The 13,982-nt window shown below is 43.6% G+C and overlaps 1 protein-coding gene across 1 annotated transcript in view; it reads left to right on the top strand.

Annotated features, from left to right (window-relative positions):
• Positions 1–6,314: 6,314 nt before the first annotated feature.
• Positions 6,315–13,982, top strand: part of LOC143026407 (2-aminoethylphosphonate--pyruvate transaminase-like) — a 49,352-nt gene continuing 41,684 nt past the window's right edge. The window contains exons 1-3 of the mRNA XM_076186722.1: positions 6,315–6,435; positions 12,173–12,321; positions 13,418–13,516. Coding sequence (XP_076042837.1) covers positions 6,420–6,435; positions 12,173–12,321; positions 13,418–13,516 — 264 coding nt within the window. The 5' untranslated portion in view covers positions 6,315–6,419. The remainder of the gene's footprint in view (positions 6,436–12,172; positions 12,322–13,417; positions 13,517–13,982) is intronic.

Genomic DNA, 13,982 nt, shown 5'->3' with positions numbered 1-13,982 from the left:
GGTACGGTATTAAGACAGTAAATAATGGTGTAACATACAGATATATGTTATTGGTCAATGGTGATATAGGGAGAGTGATGCGCGATTTGGCTTGTGTAGTTTATTCTAGTTAAAGATCCGTGTGCGTCGGCCTAAGAACGGACGAGGCGTGGTCCCAAATTGGGGGACCGACCGCGAAGGGCTAGTGACACGCTACAGTACAGAGGGCAGACTGAATTGTCCTAATCTGAATGGACTGCCCACTCGGGGCAGGCGATATACAAGAGACCGACCTAATCACGGTGACCCTTTCTAGCCTCCGAGCTTTGAGTCAGATCAACTACTACACAACTCGACCATGCATCAACTTGCACCTACAAGCATGCTTCCCTCACCCACTCCTTCCTCACCTCCTCTTCCCCCTCATCCTTTACCTCTTCCCTCACCTCCTCCTCCCTCACCTCTTCGTCCTCCTCATCTTTCACCACCTGTTCCCTCACCTCCTCTTCCTCCTCTCCTCCTCCCTCACCTATTCCGTCACCCCTTCTTCCTCCTCATTCTTCACCTCTTCCCTCACCTCCTTCCTCACCTCCCCATTCTTCACCTCTTCCCTCACCTACTTCTCCCTCACCTCCTCCTTCCTCACCTCCTCCTTCCTCACCTCCTCCTTCCACACCTCCTCCATCTCCTCTTCCTCCTCTTCCATCACCTACTCCCTCCTCACCTCCTCCTCCTCCCTCACCTTCTCTTCCTCCTAATCCTTCACCACTTCCCTCACCTCCTCTTCTTCCTCATCCTTCACCTCTTCTTCCTCATCCTCCACCTCTTCTTCCTCATCCTCCACCTCTTCCCTCACCCCCTCTTCCCTCACCCCCTCTTCCTCCTATTCCCTCACCTACCTCACCTCTTCCCTCACCTCCTCCTTCCTCGCCTCCCCCCTCATCTCCTCTTCCTCATCCTTCACCTCCTCTTCCCTCACCTCCTCCTCCTCCCTCACCTCCTCTTCCTCCTCCTCATCCTTCACCTCTTCTCTCACCTCCTCCCTCGCCTCTTCCTCCTCTTCCCTCACCTCCTCTTCCTTCACCTACTCCCTCCTCACCTCCTCCTCCTCCTCATCTCTCACCTCTTCCTCCTAGTACTTCACCTCTTCCCTCACCTACTCCCTCACCTCCTCTTCTTCCTCATCCTTCACCTCTTCTTCCTCATCCTTCACCTCTTCTTCCTCATCCTCCACCTCTTCTTCCTCATCCTCCACCTCTTCCCTCACCCCCTCTTCTTATTCCCTCACCTCCTACCTCACCTCTTCCTCCTCTTCCCTCACCTACTCCTCCCTCACCTCCTCCTTCCTCACCTCCCCCCTCATCTTCTCTTCCTCCTTATCCTTCACCTCCTCTTCCCTCACCTCCTCCTCCTCCCTCACCTCCTCTTCCTCCTCCTCATCCTTCACCTCCTCTTCTCTCACCTCCTCCCTCGCCTCTTCCTCCTCTTCCTTCACCTCCTCTTCCTTCACCTACTCCCTCCTCACCTCCTCCTCCTCCTCCCTCACCTTCTCTTCCTCCTAGTCCTTCACCTCTTCCTTCACCTACTCCCTCACCTCCTCTTCTTCCTCATCCTTCACCTCTTCTTCCTCATCCTCCACCTCTTCCCTCACCTCCTCTTTCTCCTCTTCCCTCACCTCCTACCTCACCTCTTCCTCCTCTTCCCTCACCTACTCCTCCCTCACCTCCTTCCTCACCTCCCCCCCTCATCTCCTCTTCCTCCTCATCCTTCACCTCCTCTTCCCTCGCCTCCTCCTCCTCCCTCACCTCCTCTTCCTCCTCATCCTTCACCTCCTCTTCTCTCACCTCCTTCCTCACCTCCTCCCTCACCTCATCCTTCACTTGCTTTTCCCTCACCTCCTCTTCCTCCCCCTCATCCTTCACCTCCTCTTCCCTCACCTCCTCCTTTTCTCTCATCTCCTCCTACCCCATCTCCTCCTCCCTCACTTCCTCCTCCCTCACTTCCTCCTCCCTCACCTCCTCTTCCTCCTCATCCTTCACCTCTTCCCTCACTTCCCCCTCACCTCCTCTTCCTCCTCATCCTTCACCGCTTCCCTCACCTTCACCCCCTCCATCCTCACCTACTCCCTCACCTCCTCTTCCTCCTCCTCATCTTTCTCCTCCTCTTCCTCCTCATACTTCACCTCCTCTTACTTCACCTCCTACCTCACCTCCTCTTCCTCCTCATACTTCACCTCCTCCTTCCTCACCTCCTCTTCCTCCTCCTTATCCTTCACCTCCTTTTCCCTCACCTCCTTCCTCACCTCCTCCTTCCTCACCTCCTCCTTCCTCACCTCCTCCTTCCTCATCCTTCACCTCCTCCTTCACCTCTTCCTCCTCATCATCCTTCACCTCCTCCTCCCTCACCTCTTCCTCCTCCTCATCCTTTACCTCCTCTTCCCTCACCTCCTCTCCTCCTCCCTCACCTCCTCCTCCCTCACCTCCTCCTCCCTCACCTCCTCCTCCCTCACCTCCTCCTCCCTCACCTCCTCCTCCTCCCTCACCTCCTCCTCCTCCCTCACCTCCTCCTCCTCCCTCACCTCCTCCTCCTCCCTCACCTCCTCCTCCTCCCTCACCTCTTACTTCTCATCCTTCACCTCCCCCTCCCTCACCTCTTCCTCCTCATCATCCTTCACCTCCTCCTCCCTCACCTCTTCCTCCTCCTCACCCTTTACTTCCTTTCCCTCACCTCTCCTCCTCCCTCACCCTCTCCTCTTCCTTCCTCACCTCCTCTTCCTCCTCATCCTTCACCTCCGCTCCCTCACCTCTTCCTCCTCTTCATCCTTCACCTCCTCTTCCACCACCTCATCCTTCACCTCCCCCTCCCTCACCTCTTCCTCCTGCTCATCCTTCACCTCGTCTTCCCTCACCTCCTCCTCCCTAACCTATCCTCCCTCACCTCCTCCTCCTCCTCCTCCTCCCCCCCCTTCACTTCCTCCCCGTGGTGTTCCTCGGGTCGACTCCCATTCGGGAGTTGGTACCAAAAGCGAGGAAGCGACTAAGGACGACCGTATATTCAGTCGCTGTCGTTGTTATTATTATTTTATCCTGTTGATAATAACTTAATTATTTCACTTAACAACAACAACAACATCCTCCAGCGATGGGGGGTGGGGGGTGGAGCCCCTAGTCACAACCCACTCGGGTGTCAGTGCAAATCCAGTGGGATATAGGTCACGCCAGTTCGTGGGCAGCCCTCTTTAGGATCCCCGCACATACCGCCCCATGCTCACATCCAGCCAAATGCAGAAACTCAACCCTGCGTCGTTCTCAGACTGTACAGCGACGTTTCCTAACTTTTTCCAACCCTAGCATCACCCCCCTGTAGTCCAATCTAAGCAGGCCAGCACCCCTTAACTAATATCTTATTAGTAGAAGGATAAAAGAAAGTGTATGTATGCACCGCTTCCCAGCAGAACCCACTATATTTCATTTCGGCACCCCAGGTTGGGAAACGCTGCTGTAGAGTTTACCATTTTGTAAAAAATCCTGTCATAGAGATGCTGAACACATCAGAGAGACACGGAGATGAATTGGATCCAGGATGATCAGATATGGAGTCATCCACGGAGGCGCTACGACCCGTCTGACAACGCTTCCCAACCTCGGTAGGTAAGTATTTATTTTCTAAATTGAATCGATACAATGACAAAAGTATATATAAATAATACATAGTATTGATTCATGCCGCTCAATGTGAATATCGCCCATCATGTTCACTATTACTCGTACACGCGGGAAGTGAATTTGACTCGGTTCTCGTAGGAAATATACACACACTTCCCACGAACAACATCATGCCCACATGCACAAACATTTGCACATGATTTTTCTTCTAACATTCACCTCGTTTCTAACTTTCTCTCATGCTACATCTTCTCATTTTAGTTTACCTCTCAAAAAATCCTTGTTTCTACCTTTCTCTACATTTTACAACTATGTATCCAACCATTTTCCCCGCTAGCCTCGATATCCAAGCCTCCTAAGCCACGATACAAACCCTGATGAATATCCTAACTGCTCAATGGCAATATCGCCTTCTTATACTTATACACGACTATCTTTTCATTTCCTCCTCTCATGAAAAACGATCCTGCGGAACTGGTGGTCTGTCCTAGGTAACCCGTAGTCCATTCGGCTCCCAGGCATCGTCGATGCAACATCTCTCCCGCTTGTGCAAGGTCAACACGACTCTCTACCAGATCTACAGGCTCACTTCGGCTTCTCCCTGCTGACTCAACAGAAGGTAAATATTCCTAAGCGTCACAGACTTCCTCTTCCCTATCACCCCTGTACTCAGGTCTAGGCAGTCTAACACCTCCTAGATCTGGTTAATATCTGATTACTAGGAGTATCGAGGAAAGTTACGTATCGTCATGTCTTTAACACTTCCCAGTATCCCCTAGAATTTATTTCAATACCTTCAGGGGTAATAGTATCACAGGTTAAAAAACGCTGCTCTAGCACCATAGAGCTTCCTGAAAAAAAAAAATATATTATATATATATATATATATATATTTGCACACACGAGTATAATAATAATGCTGCTGCTGCTGATAATAATGAATGAATAAATAACATTCCAAAGGATAATCCAGCCCAAGAAGACGTCCACACACACACACACACACACGCAAACACACAAAAAAAAAAAAAAAAAAATCCAGGACTCCATGCATAACGGTCGATATCAGCCGAAACACCCGCCCGTGGATGTTACTAGCGGGGTCCCCCAGGGCTCGGTTTTGGGTCCCTTGTTGTTCATTATGTATATAAACAACTTAGACGATGGGTTAAATAGTGATGTTAGTAAGTTTGCGGACGACGCTAAAATAGGACGCCTAATTAGGTCAGGAGACGACGCCCAGATTCTGCAGGAAGATCTTCATAAACTGTTAACATGGTCGGTGAAATGGCAAATGAACTTCAATATCTCTAAGTGTAGCGTGTTAAACGTAGGGCTACACAACCCCGAAAATAGATACAACTTAGATAACACGTTTTTAGAAAAATCTGAGTGCGAGAGGGACTTGGGAGTTCTGGTGAGTCCGGACCTTAAAACCAGGAAGCAGTGCATTAGCGCCAGAAATAAAGCTAACAGACCATTAGGCTTCATTGCTAGGACGGTAACGAATAGAAGTGCAGAGGTAATTATTAAACTCTATCTAGCGATAGTTAGACCCATCCTTGACTATGCGGTACAGTTTTGGTCTCCGTCCTACAGAATGGACATAAATTCACTAGAATCAGTACAGAGAAGAATGACCAAAATGATACAAGGACTCGGAAATTTGCCTTACGAAGAGAGGCTTAGGCACCTAAACTTACACTCTCTGGAAAGACGCAGAGTGCGGGGTGATCTAATAGAAGTGTTCAAGTGGATCAAAGGCTTTAACAAGGGTGATGCAAACAAGGTCATCATAATAAAACAACAGGGCAGGACTCGCAGTAATGGGTATAAACTGGACAAATTTAGATTTAAGAAGGAAATAGGCAAGAATTGGTTTACTAATAGGGTGGTCGATGAATGGAATAAACTTAGTAACCATGTAGTAAGCGCTGAAACTATCAGTTGTTTTAAAAAATTATTAGACAACTTTATGGATGGGGATGACAGGTGGTGATGGATACGGAGCTGCCTAGTGTAGGCCTTATGGTCTTTTGCAGTCTCCTTTATTCTTATGTTCTTATGTCACACTGGAGTCTTAAATCAGAGGAGGAGGACACGGCCCTGAATAACGGAAGAAAACCGTTCAACTTCATCGTCCCACATGGCCATTTGGCGAAAGACGACATCGCAACACGACAGTGCTAGTGTTATTCCCACGACGCCTTCATCAGGTATTTTATTCAGTTGAACGATGACACATGACGGAAAATGACCCAGAAAAACACAATCAAGATGGTGAAGTACTTGGGAGTTTCTCTTCTGATTCCTACGAAAATGAAAATAGAAATAAAACAAATGTCTGTTAAGAGGTGAGTCAGTGGACAGACTGGCAAGAATAAGGTGAAAGGAGAGGGATGGGCAGGAGGCTGTGTATGTGCAAAGATGAGAGAAAATAAGGCAGGTACCGGAGAAAGGAGGTGGAGGTGGGGGAGAAGGAAGAATAGGGGACAATCTAGAGGAGAGGAGCGTAAGTGAGACATATATCAGATGTATGAAAATACTCATTCTTTTCTATATATGGACACTCCTCTCTCTAGCAGACATACGCTCTGTTCCACCAGGGCCAGCCTTCTCTTCGACAATGACCTCCAATCCCTCCTCTCCTCTCCTCTCCTCCCTCTCTTCCCCAAGTCAAAGTGATGAAAAACTTTTGATAAGCCCAACGGGAGCCCAGACGTTCGGCCGCTGGGGAATATGTCATAGTTTCGATCTTCGTTTTCTACGAGCAACATGGTGCCCGTTGTCCGTAAGTTGTTCTTGTCTGCATGTTTGCGTGCTCTGGTTTTGCCACCACCTCAACCCTCTTGAAAGATTCACATTACCAGTCCCCACAGGAAAACAAATGCCTGGGATGTAACAGGTGGAGCTCAGTAACAAGATTACCCAGATTACAGTCACACAAGAACAGGGAGTTATTGACTCCTCTGAGTCACGTAACTCCCCCTCCCCCTCCCCCTTCCCCCGCAATTTCCCCTCACTATTGCCTTGTAATGCGGTGTAATGTAGTTCAATTCGAAGCTTTAAGATTCGTTTAGAATTTAGATAAATGCCTAAGTAAGATGTTGTAATGACTGCCATTTATTTTATATTATTTGTTTGTTATTATTATTTGCTTGATTTTCATTTATTATTATTTATCTGTCAATTTATTATTACTATTTGCCTGTTTATTATTTAACCTATGCATTTATTTATTTATTATTATTTATATTATTATAATTTTATTTATCATTTATGATTTTTTTTTCGCATCCGACCTAGTCATGGACCAAAAGGTCTCCTGACGGCATGCTCCTTTGTAATCCTTTATAGAACTCCCAAGTCTCTTTCGCACTCAGTTTTCTCTAAAATCGTGTTCTCTAAGCTATATCTGCTTTCAGGGTTGTGTAGCCTAACGTTTAACACACTGCACTTTGAGATATTGAAGTCCACTTGCCATTTCACCGACCATGTGAACAATTTGTTGAGATCATCCTGCAGAATCTCGGCGTCGTCTCCTGACCTAATTAGGTATCCTATTTTAGTGTCGTCCGCAAACTTACTAACATCACTATTAATTCCATTGTCCAAGTCGTTTATGTACATAATGAACAATAAGGGACCCAAAACTAAGCCCTGGGGAACTCCACTAGAAACACTCCCCCATTTGAATTTTACACTATTTATGGTGACCCTCTGTTTTCTGTCACTGATCCAAGCTCTAATCCATTCTAACACTTTTCCTCCTATGCCATGGGCTTTGATTTTATTTAGTAGTCTCTGGTGGGGCACCTTGTCGAACGCTTTGCTAAAGTCAAAGTAAATAACATCGTAACTATCATTGTTATCTGTAGTGTAAAACTATAGAAGATTAGTCACACATGACTTACCCTTGGAACAACCATGCTGTGAGTCACGAATCAAATTATTGATTCAAGCATTTTACCTATAACTGATGTCAAATTGATTGGCCTGTAGTTGCATATAGACGATTTATCTCCCTTTTTGAAAACAGGAACAACGTTTGCCTGCCCCCAAGCAATAGGCACAAAACCAGTGTCTACCGACTTATTAAATATTTCTGTTAACTAGTCGCAAAATTTCGAATTTACACTCTTTATGCACTTGGAAATTTTTCATCTGGACCCAGGGATTTTGTAACTTTAAGTCTTTCAATCTGTTTCACTACTTCTCGCAAGATTTCGAATTTACACTTTAAGCATTCGGACATTTTTCGTCTGGACCCAAGGATTTTGTCTTTCAATCTGTTTGACTACTTGTACCGTACTAATGCTGATATTAGTCTACTTTATTCATCCCCATTGAAAATCGGATCGCAGTCAGGTATCTTATTAAATCTCTCCTAAGTAAACACCGAGAGAGAATATTTGTTAAACGCCTCACTCATTTTTCCTCCGATTCTATCATGACATCTTCGTCATTTATAAATGGGCCTATCGTTTTCTTATTTTTTGTTCTGTAGAGATGAAAGAAGCCCTTTGGCTTGAATCACGCTTGTCTGGCAACCTTAATTTCATAGTCACGTTTCGCTGTGCGCGTGTTCTTTTTAACCAGTCTCGTCATATCGTTATTTTTGGATCTAAGGTGTGTTTCCCCGTTTATATATATATATATATATATATATATATATATATATATACATATGTATATACATACATAATTATTATTATTATTATTCTTGCGTAAAGTCCTCATTTCATTCCGATCTCATATTTCAGCTTGCCTGTCATCCATTTGGGAGTATTACTATTCTTCCGTATTGACTTGAGGGGAATGAATTTATTTTGTGCATTTAGAACTAAAGCTGTTAGGTTACTGTTCATTTCATCCAAATAGCTGACCGGGCTGTTGACCTCGTGTTTGTAAGTGACCTGACCCTTGGCACGCATATTACCCTTCGTGACCCGACACCTGACTACGCTAATAACCTCCAGACTGACTGTATCTTACCCAAGATATAGGCCAAGATTCTAATCAAAAGTAATAGATAACATATATATCTGAGAATATTTTTAGACTATACTAACCAGATAGGGAGTAATGGCTTCAAGCAATCAAGATTCTATTTTTATTCAAATTCGATAAACAAAGAAGGTAAGGATGTAAGTGCACCTGTTTTCATATGAAAAGCAGAAGCCATTGAAATACAGGCCTACGAATCTGACCTCAGTCATTGGAAAATTGTGAAAATAAAAATGAAAGATGCTAGAAAACGCCACTTAGAAAACAACTGTCTATTAGACCTCAACGCTCTAATCTTCTAGAATTTTACCAAAAGGTATCTAAAAGTACGATGAAAGGAAATGTAGATTTGATATATCTAGACTTTGATCAAGCTGATGATACTGTCCTGCACGAGAAACTACTAACTGAACTCTCTTCAGGATGAGCATGAGGTAACCAAATAAGTAAGAAATTGACAGTTGCCGACAAGTCTATCAAAAGAAACACCGTGTGATCACGGAGCACTTATTAGTACGACGTTTCGCTTGTCACTTGAAAAAGCTGTAACAAGCGAAATATCGTACTAATAAAGGCTCCGTCTCCTCACATTCAGGTGTTTCTTCTGATGAAGTAACCAGATAAGCTGATATCAGCAAAGCTCGTCATGACGACATCTTCATCAGAATGAGTTACGAAGGGCGACGCTGGCAAAGCGAGATATAGCATCAGAAAGGACGACGACCATTGCTTGCCGGTTGGTGAGGCGTTCATTCGCTCTCTCTCTCTCTATCTATCTATCTATCTTTCTATTGACTCGGACACCAACCTTGCGGCTGGTCCGGAACGGTTCATATGCACTGTTTGTTGTCCACGCGACGCCACTGTATTTAGCGCCGGTGCCCTGATCTCAGGGGAAGGGTGGGTGGGGGGGGGGGGTACCCCTTAACCGCAAGCGGCGCCAGGGGAAGAGGATACTGTGAGGTGCCGCACAACCTCTGCCGTGGTGAGTGGCGGGTTGAGTCCTAAGCGAAGAAGTGTTGACGACCAGAATGATACGAGAGCTTGGCAACTCTGTCTCCTTTCAATCTCGACCTTGACCAGATCGGCCATATCGATCAGATAAGTGATAAAATGGGTGTCAAAAACAAATACAATCCCATAGCAAGTGTACCCCATAGGTCTTAAGTGATGTGTACACTCAACACGCTGAGTCATGGTGGTCCGGTAGGTCCAGTAGTCCGGTAATCCGGTAGGTGGTCCCTTGAACAGTGTTCTAATATCCGATTACAAAGAAATTGATTCATTTTTATATATTCCAGCGAAATCCTTTACCGTTGTTGCAATCATCAGGTCACGATTATTGTTGCAGAAAAAGAAGAAGAAAAAACGCATTGGCAATAAATGTCCGTAATAGGAGACTGAACCTGTTATCTTTGACAGAAAAAATATAAGAGTAAGGGGTGACACAACAGTAGCAGTATTAAGCCAGCCATGAACGGAAGAGATTAAACTTACAGAGGTGATCACAAGGTCACGGGAACCGACATGCACAATCCAATCTGATTGGATCCGACTATATCTACCCGGCGGCCCCAAGACCAGATCGTATCGTAGATGGGGTCCACAAACGATGTCAAAAATAATTTTCAGTACGATGCGTCCAGGCCAGGGCTATCGAGAACCAACGCAATGGTAAAGTGCTTGAATCAGTAATAATAAATAGACTCAGAGAACACATCGAGAGAGAATTTAATTCGTGATACACCTTCTACCCTTTTACACTGAATTATATAAGGCGTCAGATAATGATAATTACGATGTTATTTACCTTGACTTTAGCAAAGCGTTCGACAAGGTGCCACACCAGAGACTACTAAATAAAATCAAAGCCCATGGCATAGGAGGAAAAGTGTTAGAATGGATTAGAGCTTGGATCAGTAATAGAAAACAGCGGGTCACCATAAGTGGAGTAAAATCCAGGTGGGGGCAATGTTACTAGTGGGGTTCCCCAGGGCTCGGTTTTGGGTCCCTTGTTGTTCATGATGTACATAAGCGACTTAGACCATGGGATGAATAGTGATGTTAGTAAGTTTGCGGACGACACTAAAATAGGACACCTAATTAGGTCAGGAGTCGCCGACGCCGAGATTCTGCAAGATGATCTTAACAAATTGTTCGCATGGTCGGTGAGATGGCAAATGAACTTCAATATCTCTAAGTATAGTGTGTTAGACGTAGGGCTACACAACCCCGAAAATAGATACAGTAGATAACACGCTTTTAGAGAAAACTGTGTCCGAGAGAGACTTGGGAGTTCTAGTGAGTCCGGACCTTAAAACCAGGAAACAGTGCATTAGCTCCAGGAATAAAGCTAACAGAGCATTAGGTTTCATTGCTAGGATGGTAACGAATAGAAGTGCAGAGGTAATTATAAAATTCTATCTAGTGATAGACCCATCCTTGACTATGAGGTACAGTTTTGGTCTCCGTCCTATAGAATGGACATCAATTCACTAGAATCAGTACAGAGAAGAATGACCAAAATGATACATGACTCAGAAATTTGCCTTACGAAGAGAGAGTTAGGCACCTTAACTTGCACTCTCTGGAAAGACGCAGAGTGCGGGGTGATCAAATAGAGCTGTTCAAGTGGATCAAAGGCTTTAACAAGGGTGATGCAAACAAGGTCATCGTATTAAAACAACAGGGCAGGACTCGCAGTAATGGATTTAAACTGGACGAATTTATATTTAAGAAGGAAATAGGCAAGAATTGGTTTACTAATAGGGTGATCAACGAATGGAATAGACTTAGTAACCATGTAGTGAGCGCTGAAACTATCAGTTGTTTTAAGAAACGGCTAGACAACTTTATGGATGGGGATGACAGGTGGTGATGGATATGGAGCTTCCTAGTGTAGGCCTTATGGTCTCTTGCAGTCTCCTTCATACTTATGTTATAAGTCGGGAATCACGTGAACTCGCAAGTTCAAGGCTCTCTTGTTGACTTTGGGTGAAGTAAGATGTCATGTTTACAACCAAATGACTTGACACAAAGATTAGGATCTTATTGAATAAGCAAACCTCTTGATTATCGTGATAAAATTCTTTTGTGGTTGTCGCCACGCTATTGTGTTTTACCTTTTGTGGGCGATCCTTCGCACCGGCAGCTACTTTTCGTATTATTCTCCCTCTAGTTATTACCTACTCTTTACTTTCCCAAATCAAAAGCAAATATAAAATAATTATCTAATACTTAATTGTTACCTTATCTTTTATTAGTGTTCTATTCATCTACTTGTATGGTTGATTCAATTTCACTATGATACTATCGCATTATTCTTCCATTGACTTCTGTATGAACCAGTTATGCATATGTGTTTACTTATTTCGTTTGTTTATTTCATTAATCTATTCGTTTGTTTATTTCATTTAGCTATTTAGCTATTTTTTATTTTATCTGTTTATTTTTTCTTTTAACTTTTCTCCCCTGTTTGACCCATCTGCCTGGTTGGTGACGTCATGGCGTCCCTTATACAGCACCGACAGAGAAAAAACTCTTCACCCCGGGGCCCCTATGCTGTTCCTCCGGTGTGAAAGCGGCTATGTGCTACGACCTTGGATCACGTGACCAGCAGTTCCTCTCCTGCGTGAGGGAGATCCGCCAGGGACTCCTGGATATTGCTGGAGTAAGGGTTTGCTGCTCGTACAACTGTCGCCGATTAAATGTATATAGGCCTATACCAGTTTTTCAGTACGGCATTATATTTTATCTTATTTTATGTGTTTTCTATTTCATATTGGTTTATTTTATTTTGTTCATACATTATTAAAATGATGATTTTATTCTTATTATTGTTGTTATTATTATTATTATTATTATTATTGTTATTATTATTACTATTGTTGTTGCTGTTGTTATTATTATTGTTATTATTATTGTTATTGTTATTTTTTTATTATTATAATTATTTTTTCATTATTATCATCGCGTCAGCCTATAAAACACAATGGCTTGTCACAATTGACAGGGCTTTGCCCTACCAGGGGTTTCTCACTTCTCACTGTATGGGAATGGGATGATGAATTTCGTTTTTCATCTTGGCCACAAATTTCATGCAGCTTGAGCAGGGGTTGGGTAGGTTGGTTAGTTAGGTGGCTTCAAGGCAAAATAGGATCTTGACCCACAATTAATTTTGGGTCTGTGCCATGACCAAATAGAATAGCCTTTTTGTATGAAAAAAAAAGAGAAAGAGAGAGGGGGGGGTGGGAGTTAAGAGGGGTATGATACCTTAAATTTGTTAAAAATATCAATCATCAATGTTGAAAATATGTTCCTGTTAAATATAAAATAAACAGGACATATATATTGGAGAAAAAAAATTGTTTATTTATTTTATTTATTTATTTGTTTTACTTTGAATGGTAAATATTCATTGAAACATATATATTTCTTCTAGAATCTATATCCAACAACACCATTCTTATCTCCTTCCCCATCCCTCTTCCTATTGATTTGTTTATTTATCTATTTTTATTTATTCATTTATTTATTTATTTTTGCTGGCTTATTTTAATGTGAATAGCTGATGCATAGGAACTAATGTCGTGTGGCTTTTCAATACCAGAAAGCCTGGACTTTATTTTAATAAAGGTACCTGAGGTGATTAAACATTGAGGGATCTGATCCTCAGATCAGAAAATAAGAAACCGCTTGCCATTTGTTGTGACAAAATCCATAAACAACAAGTTCATATTGATTGGGTTGCTGGTTTCCTTCTGCAGGTTTCTTCTCCAGAGTTCACTGCTGTCCTTCTTCAGGGGTCTGGAACCTACACTGTTGAGGCAGTGCTTCAGACTACATCCCCTAGGCAAGGTGCTAAGGTCAGTGCATCAGATAGTGAATCAATCATACAATGAACAAATCATTCATTAATTCAGTCAGACTACAGAGTAGTCTCTATTGGACTAACCTTTGGGTAATGGAGGAAGCTCTTTTCCACTCAAAGATAACTGTTTGGGATTATCCAGAGATGAAGATTTGACATCTTTCACAGATTTTGTTTTGGTTAATATCAGAAAATTTATTCAAATGGAGCCAAAGAATGTGACTGAAGGGTTGAGGATGTTTGGTGAACCCCCTTTGACCTAATGAATCCCTTTATATATGTTATTCTGGGCAATACTAAACAGTTCTTTTCATCATGTGGTGATGTCTGAACCCTGGGTTTCATGAAGAACCCAGTGGCATCCCCAGTATACAGGTTACTGATTAAGCTCCAACTCTTGGGCTACAGTGTTCCCTGGAGCAGCAGAAAATCTAACCACAGTGTATAAGCATTGCTTGAGA

The sequence above is a fragment of the Oratosquilla oratoria genome, chromosome 6 (assembly GCF_046742065.1).
Source record: "Oratosquilla oratoria isolate Oo_2021 chromosome 6, ASM4674206v1, whole genome shotgun sequence".
NCBI classification, from domain to species: domain Eukaryota; kingdom Metazoa; phylum Arthropoda; class Malacostraca; order Stomatopoda; family Squillidae; genus Oratosquilla; species Oratosquilla oratoria.
Note: the sequence above shows the minus strand (reverse complement) of the source record. Positions and strands in the feature narration are given on the sequence as shown.